At 56.7% G+C, this 8,207-nt stretch overlaps 2 protein-coding genes across 2 annotated transcripts in view; both read left to right on the top strand.

Moving 5' to 3' along the window:
• PRELP (proline/arginine-rich end leucine-rich repeat protein) overlaps window positions 1-2,295 on the top strand; it is a gene marked incomplete at its 5' end in the record, with an annotated part of 2,554 nt that extends 259 nt beyond the window's left edge. Inside the window, 3 exon segments of the mRNA XM_010022512.1 lie at window positions 1-4; window positions 6-559; window positions 1,970-2,295. The exon segment at window positions 1-4 is cut by the window's left edge and continues 259 nt beyond it. Coding sequence (XP_010020814.1) covers window positions 1-4; window positions 6-559; window positions 1,970-2,148 — 737 coding nt within the window.
• Window positions 2,296-6,806: 4,511 nt separating this feature from the next.
• OPTC (opticin) overlaps window positions 6,807-8,207 on the top strand; it is a 2,409-nt gene continuing 1,008 nt past the window's right edge. Inside the window, exons 1-2 of the mRNA XM_010022510.1 lie at window positions 6,807-7,019; window positions 7,154-7,274. Of these exons, the coding sequence (XP_010020812.1) occupies window positions 6,807-7,019; window positions 7,154-7,274 (334 nt within the window). The remainder of the gene's footprint in view (window positions 7,020-7,153; window positions 7,275-8,207) is intronic.

The raw sequence follows: 8,207 nt of genomic DNA on the forward strand, positions 1-8,207 counted from the left end.
CGGAAGGTGGACAGGCGGGTCCTGGAGAAGCTGGAAAACCTCATCTTCCTCTACATGGAGAAGAACCAGCTCAAGGAGGTGCCTGCCTTCCTGCCGCCCAACCTGGAGCAGCTGCGTCTGAGCAGGAACCAGATCTCCAAGATCCCCGCTGGGGTCTTCAACAAGCTGGAGAACCTGGTGCTCTTGGATCTGCACCACAACAAGCTAAGCGATGGGGTCTTCAACAAAAACACCTTCAAAGGACTCAAGAACCTCATGCAACTCAACCTTGCCCACAACATCCTGAGGAAAATGCCTCCTGGGGTTCCCAATGCCATCCACCAGCTCTTCCTGGACAGGAACAACATTGAGGACATCCCCAGTGACTACTTCAAGGAGTTCCCCAACCTGGCATTCATCCGGCTCAACTACAACCAGATCTCTGACAAGGGGCTCCCTAAGAACTCCTTCAACCTCACCAACTTGCTGGTGCTGCACTTGGCCCACAACAAGCTCACCAACGTCCCTTTCATCAGCCCCAAGCTGGAGCACCTCTACCTGAATAACAACTCCATCGACAGTGAGTTGTGCCGGGTGGGGCGAGCTCTGGGGGGAGCAGATGGGCTTGAGGATGGTGGCTTGTTGACAAAGATCATTTTCCACCCAGTGGGATATGAACCCTTTAAAGGGGGATGCAGTGGTGGGATGAGCTGGGAGCTCTTTTTAGGTGAACAAGGCCCAGAGGGGGATGGATTTGCATCCAAAGTGTGGCCTGAGGTTTGGGGTGGTAGCTGAGGAGCAGAACTCAATTCCACCTGGTTCTGCAGGGCTTTTCTTGCTCCTTGTTATGGGCAGCTCTTCTTTGGGGCCACTTTACCATCCAAACAGTTACTTCCACAGCAGGGCTCAGAAATAGGGCTATTTAAAAAGGAGAGTCTGTGCACATATTTTAAGAACAGATGCCAAAATACGCAGTCAAGATGGTTAGAAATAACCCAGCTTCGCTCTCGAGCTGAGCCTCACGGAGGAAGGAACAGGGAGAACAAGGCTGGGATGGAGGTTGCCTTGGCAAAGCAGCCGGTGCCGTTTCACGCCATTCCAGGCGAAGCACCACAGTTTCATTGGAGAGGTGCTGGCCTGTGAAACGTATAAACAGAGCTAGGACAATGGAGAAGAAGGCAGAGCCCCATTCCTGGCCACCCCAGATGTTCCTGCTATTCGAGGTCCAGCAGCCAGCTGTGCTGTCCGCGGGGAAGCAGGCATGCGGAGCTCCTGCCAGAAACCCTCCGTGTGCACCAGGAAACGCGTGCTGGGCTCTTCCCTTTCTGGGTGTGTGGTTCAAACGCTGGTTAATCTGCGTTTTGTTTAACCAACGCCAAACTGGAGCCAAGAAGGGACCTTTGGGTGAAGATGGTGACTGCTGCTGGTCACACACACCAGGACCCAAGTCCTCCTAGAGCTTTCCATGGAGAGATGCCTGCGTGGCTATGTACATCGTGTCCCAGCTTTGCCTTTGCCTATTTTACCCAGCTTTTATAAGGTTTCAGTGCCTGGAGATGGATTTATTTTCCATACTGCAGACCCTGGGGTGGGGAGAAACACGTGGGAACCCAGAAGCGAGCAACGAGCTGGTTGCTGACGTTATCTCCAGTGTCATGGTGCTGGAGCATGGTTCCTTGATGTTTTGTGGAGGGCTTAGGTCTGCTCAGCAGGCTTCATGTTTGAAATGATGCCTTTTTCCTCTTGAATGACACTGTATCTGTCACTGCGCTTTGGCTGAATGTGACCTACTTCATTTCTGATCAAAAGCAGGATTTTCCTCTCACTGGAGCTGTGCTGTTTTCTAGAAAAGTCTGGGAATCCCCCTCTTGGTGGCAAAGCAACCTCATTTTTAGGATTCAAGAGGCAGGCAGGGAGGGCGGTCTTGAGCATCCCTCTCTGCCTTCCCTTTCCTCTAACCTGCATCCTGCTTTTCCTCTCCTCCCTGCAGAAATCAACGGGACACAGATCTGCCCCACCTCGCTGATGTCCATCCAGGACTTCTCCCCCTCCGACCTGGACAGCGTGCCCCGGCTCCGGTACCTGCGGCTGGACGGGAACCTCCTGAAACCCCCCATCCCCTTGGACCTGATGATGTGCTTCCGCCTCCTGCAGTCCGTGGTGTTCTAGCCCTGCCTGGCAGCACGGCTCTCCCAGGACTTGGCTTTGCACAGAGACTCAACCCACATCCATGTTTGAGATGTGGGACCCTCTTTGCCTCCCTCTCCCCATGCTCACACCCCACTTCTATCCCTCCTCCCTTCCCCTCTTTCCTTGGGGATCACTGTCTGCGGGACAGCACCGTGTCAAGCAGCCACCCCAGGTTGCAGCATCACCCCGGGGTGGCTGCCACACTCACACCAGCTCCCTGCCTGTGGGGTCTGCCTTCTCTGCCCTCACCCAGGCCAGCTCTGGAGCTGGCTCTGCCTCTCCCCTTCCTTCCACCCAGCAGCGTTTCAGGAGATCGCATTTGGTCCAAGCCAAAAGCATCTCTGGATGGAGCTGATGAGGAAGCTCAGGGGCCAGCTCACTGCAGGACTCGGGTCACACCATCGCTCTGGGATGCACACAGAGAGCCTGTGATGTTCCTGGGGAAAGAGCCTCTGTGATGGAGGTGGAGCAGGGGTGCCCTGGGCTGGTGTGCCAAGGGTGCACAGCATGGGGTGATGCCAGTGGGTGGCTGGGGGAGCAGGATATGTGCAAGCAGAGGGTGGCTGGTCTGTCAATGACACCTCATGGCCACGTCCCAGGGTCCCAGGCGAGGGACACTCGGGGCAGGCTTTGCCCTTGGCTCCAGGGGTTATTCCATCACGGTGGTGTGGCTTTGGCAGGAGGGAGCAGGGAGGGTGCCCAGCCCCTGCGCTGGAGCTGGGCTCTGCTGCGCCCTGAGTGGGTTGCACCTTCCCTGCAGCAACACACCATAAACCCTCCTTTGCAGAGCAGCCCCTTCCCCAGCTTTTATCCCAGCAGCATCATTCCATGGTGCTGCAGCCCCATCCCAGCATCCTGCATCCTCGTGCTGTGGAGATGCAGGACATCAGCTTCTAGCTAAATCCTGCGCTTCCCAATGCAGGACCCAATCCCTGTGGGATCCCCATGCCCGTGACCTCCCCATGGCATGGGACCCCCAGGCAGAGCAGAGCCAGCAGCTCTGCACTGATGCCAGCAGAACACTCATGTTTAGGTATCCAAGGGCCGATGTTGATATGGGTGTAAAGTTGGGCTCTGCTGGGGCTGGGTTGACCTGTAAGACCACTGCTCCTGCCTCGTCTTCCCCTTGACTCCCACCTCCTGGAAGTTTTACTCTCAGTTGCTTTCTCGAACGAAACACATGTGACTGGTTTTGCCTTTTTATTTCGGTTAGAAAAAAAAAAAAAAAGGAAAGAAAAAGAAAAGAGAAGAAAGACTCTTTTGAAAAAGCTGGTTTTTATTCTCCCTGTTTCACATGTATCGCTTCCCTCTTTGATAGCTGTACTGCATATATAGGGTGTCCGGGTTTAGGGGGGGGTTGGTCTCTCTTTTTTCTTCCTGATTCTCAGGATTTAGATTTAAGGCCAAGCATTAGAGGAGAAAGCAAAAAAACCCAACTGAAATAAGTATTAAAGCTATAAATCAAAGAAACCAGCTTGGTACCTCCATTGTGTTCAGCCACCCTTCCCCGAGACAGACATGGCCCGGCACCGTGTCCTGCTCCTTGGGAATGGGATGAGGATGCTCCCTGCAGCCTGGGGATGCACCAGCGGCCCTGTGAGCTGTGTGCTCCCCCTGAATCACGGAAGGTTTATTCACCCCCTGTGCTAATTCAGCCTTATTTTCTCATGAGCAAATCCTCTTCCAAATCTTCCTCCCGTGGGCTTTGTTGGGTTCGACAGGTTTCAACCTTAAACCCGGAGACCCTATGTATATATTTATATATAATGTGTATATATACTGGTAGACTGTACAGATATAGCTAGAGACATATGTAGTTCTCGACTGATTTCAACTTAATGGTATTTTCACTCCTACTCTCCGCAGCAGTGAAAATAAAATGATTCACAAGGGACCCAGCGCTGCTGATCCATCCTCATCCTCCTCACTGCGGGAGCTGCCGCTTCCCTCAGGACCACATTTCCTCTATTGGGGACAACCTTCCCAACAGTGGGAGCTCGGGAGACTCTGGAAGTCCCTGCAGGAGGAGGCTGGAGGGCTCAGGGGCTGTTTGTGGTGTGCCTGAAGTGATGCTGGGTTGGGCTCACGAGCAGCAGCATGGCTGCAGAGTGATGCTGGGCACCTTGTGGAGCATGTGCCTGTCTTAATGAGCACCTCTGCTAATGAAGATGAGCCTGACTGACCTCAGCTGCAGCTCCCAGGGCTGCACCTGCAGCTAATGGGCATTATTGTCCCTGCAAGGCAGCTTATGGCTGCATGGGGTATATGAACTTGGGCTGATCTGTTCCCCCATCACCTTCATGCACCCAGGGAAGCTGGACAGCTATCCCCAAGGTGAGTTTGCCTTGGGGGAGCAGCACGGGGGAGCTCCAGGGCACACAGAGGGGCAGGAGGCATCTCTCCCACCCGCAGCATCCATCCCCAGGGCTCGTTTTCACACGAGCAGAATGGATGTAGGCAGCGACTTCTCCTCCTGCCCATCGCTGCAGCTTCAAAGCTCTCCTCTTGCTGCTGAACATGAATCACGAGCAGAGAGGGAGGGTGGCCGTGGGCTGGGTGCGAACGCAGGGGCTGCAGCGTGGGGCTGCTCACGGGAGCAGGAGGGGATGTGTGTATGTGTGTGTATGCGCAGAGCAGGCAGCGAGCAGCCCTTATGTGCTCTTGCTGGAGAAGAAAACCTCCCTATTTGGGACTCGGGGTGTGAATTGTGCCCTCCTGGCTGTGCGTTCACTGCCTGCCCCCCCGGGTAAGGCAGCCCCGTGTCCCTGGGGAGCTGAGCACTGCAAGAGGGGTTCATTTCTTCTCTGGGCACAGTTACTCTGCCTCTCTGGAAGTGGGACCTGGGAAGCTCTCCCCTTGCTGTGTGTGTCATGGGGAAGGCTGGAAAGTTAGTGGGGGCTGAGTGGGGCTGCTGGGATGGGCACCAAAGGTGGGTGCTGCTCTTCCCAGTGCTGGGGAGGGGGATGTGGGCTGGATATGGCAAGAGGCTGTTTGGAGCAGGATGAGTTACCGCTCAAATCAACCACTCCCCGAGCCCCCCCAGTCACTGGTGACCCCCCAACCCTCTTGTGGGTGCCCAAGCAGGGTTTGCACTGACCCCTTGGGTGGTGCCATGAGTGCAGGCATTCACTGCTGCCTCTGGGGACAAGAAGTGGGTGCAAGGATGGGCACCGAGTGCTTCTCTACAGCAGCAAAACCACTGCCCTGGGGCCCCCTCCCCAGCCCAGGCTCTTGCTGTGCAGCTCTTTCCCCTATGCTGGGCTGATGGGCAGGAGCTCCCCAATCTCCCCCCATCCCATGTCCCCTCTGGCCATGCTGGACCAGTGAGGGGGAACTTGGCAATGGACCCTGCAGCCCCTCCAAGGAGCAGAGCTCAGCTCAGCTGTAACTGCCACATCGCCTCCATCACTGCGCCTGCCCAGCCGCCTAATGAGGGCCTTAATGAAGATTAGTGGTGGCCTTTTGCTCTGCTCTACGCCGAGCAAGGTGGGGATGCTGGGGGCAAGGGGACTGCGGGTGCATGGCCAAGGCCCACGCTGGTGGGGGGCTGTGGGTTGTCCCTGTCTGCCCAGTGAGCGCCAGCAGATGGGTGCTACGTCTCCATGGGTGGGTGAGCGTGTGGGCTTCAATGTGCCTGCAGGAGAGAACATTTTCACAGTGGTGGGTGGCTCTGTGTGTGTGCCAGGCTGCCCAGAACTGCGAGCAGCCCGTGGGGCTGCCGCGCACCCACTGCCCATGCTGGGGTGTCCCAGCCCACAGGACGCATCCCTGGCATTGACATCCCTCCCTCATCCCCTCCAGGGGATGAAGCCCCCCTCCAGTTGAGTCTTACTTAGAACCATAGAATGTTTGGGTTGGAAAGGACCTTATGATCACCCAGTACCACCCCCTGCCACGGGCAGGGACACCTTCCACTAGAGCAGGTTGCTCCGAGCCCCTGTGTCCAACCTGGCCTTGAACACTGCCAGGGATGGGGCAGACACAGCTTCTTTGGGCAATCTGTGGCAGTGCATCACCATGGGGTATCGTACACTGGGGGTATCAGCCAGCCCCCCTGCCCCAGACCGTGTTGGTGCACACAGGGAGAGATGGGATCATCCCCATCCTACCCCGCTGAGGGGAAAAGTGCTGCCTTGGTGGGACCTGGGCTGATTGTGGTAGGGATGAAGCCGGATCTGTGGCCTCTGCCAAGGGCTGTGTCCCCATTGCCCACGGGGAGAGAGCACAACAGAGTGCCAGGATTCCTTGGGGTTGCTTCTGCTTGGCCAGTGACCAGCCTCACCCATCGCACTGAGGGTCCAGAGCAGGACCCCGATCCCCACATCACCTCTGGACCCCCTCCCCAGCTGCTGGAGGCTGGGAAAGCCGGGAAACGCGGGGCCTCTCCTTCCCAGCTACCCAGCCGAGCGTGAAATGGGCTGTAAAGAAAAGGGCTGGTGACGTTCCCGGGGCAGAGGCCGTTTGTCCCCCTCAGTGGCTGCAACCCGTGCGCGGTGCCAGTTCTGCCTCCCCGTCCCTCTTTGCTCCTGTTTCAGGGTACCCAGCCCCATCCTGACGGGTGTTTTGGTCCTGTTGGAGCCCCCCAGGACCGTGGTCCCACCGCTGCCCTCGGAGCAGTGACGGTGGCTGGATGCAGGATGCGGATCCTGGCCTTGCTGTGCATCACCAGCCTGTGTCTGGGGGCAGTTTGGGCTGTACCAGCCAAGGAGAGGAGGAAAGTAGAGAAGATGAATGATGATCTTGAACTCTACGACCTGGACAACTATGACCTGACGTTGGACAACTACGGTGAGATCATCGACCTGAGCAACTATGAGGAGCTCTACGACTACGGTGACTTTGCTCCGAAGGTGAGGGGGACACAGGCAGTTCCTCCCTGGGTGCATCCCAAGAAAGGGGCTTGGTCCAAGGGATGGAGAACCAGCTCCTTTGCACAAGCCTACGAGCCCTGGTGGCTTTTCCACCACTCTTGCTGTGTTTGCAGGTAGAGGTTGGCACCCTGGCTCCTCGCCCCAAGGACCCTGTGGCTCTCCCAACCCTGGGTGCTGCAGCTGAGCCCCTGAAGCCGCAGCCTCCGAGCCCCCCAGCACCCATCCCTGCACAGGGTGAGTGTGGCCCCCTTGGTGCAGCACAAAGGGGCATCCAGTGGGGTTTGGTGCCAATGGGGTGCAGCCACACGTCCCAGGGGAGGCAGGGCTGGTGCTCTGCAGAAAAGGGAGCAAATCCTTTTGCCGGCAGCAGCAGTTATTTGCCCAGAGAAGCTGTGGCTGCCCCATCCCTGGCAGTGTTCAAGGCCAGGTTGGACACAGGGGCTTGGAGCAACCTGCTCTAGTGGAAGGTGTCCCTGCCCGTGGCAGGGGGTGGAGGTGGGTGAGCTTTAGGTCCCTTCCAACCCAAACCAGGCTGGGATTCTATGGTTTGCTGTGCCCAGACAGCGAGGTGATGGGGTACATGTTATCACAGGCAGGAAAGCTGCAGTGAGCCTTTTCTGGGAAACAAGAGCTCCAGCAGCAACACTTTAATGAGCAGAGGCATTGCAGCAGTCGGACAGAGTAGCAATTACATTAGTGACAATTAAAATCCTGTAGCGAGGGATAAATATCTTCATTCATTTTCTGTCACTCTGGACTGGGACAAATTAAGTGGGAGGCAAAAGGAAATTGTTGCCTTGCTGCTTTGAACTCCTCCACTAATGGATCCTGCATCTCACGGGGGCTGGGGAGAGGAGGGGGAGCCGAGGGAGGGGGAAACACAGCATCACCCCTCCTGTCACCCTGCCGGGACCCTCACACAGCCCCGACACGTGTTTTGATGGCTGCAGAAGCGTTTTCCTTTTGTTCTGTTTCCTTCTGTACTTAAACTCAGGAGGCTGAGTGAGCCCTGGGTGTAACAGTGCCGTGTTTGACATCCTCACCTCTCCCCCTCTCCCGTGGGAGGCATCTGGCTTTGAGCAGCTTCATCATTCCTTAGCGGCTCTCTTGGCTGGCAGTGTCTGTCCCTTCGCCGGGTGAGGTGCCCTGGGCTGATGGAGGTGCTGG

The sequence above is a fragment of the Nestor notabilis genome, unplaced genomic scaffold (genome assembly GCF_000696875.1).
Source record: "Nestor notabilis isolate BGI_N333 unplaced genomic scaffold, ASM69687v1 scaffold28749, whole genome shotgun sequence".
Lineage (NCBI taxonomy): Eukaryota > Metazoa > Chordata > Aves > Psittaciformes > Psittacidae > Nestor > Nestor notabilis.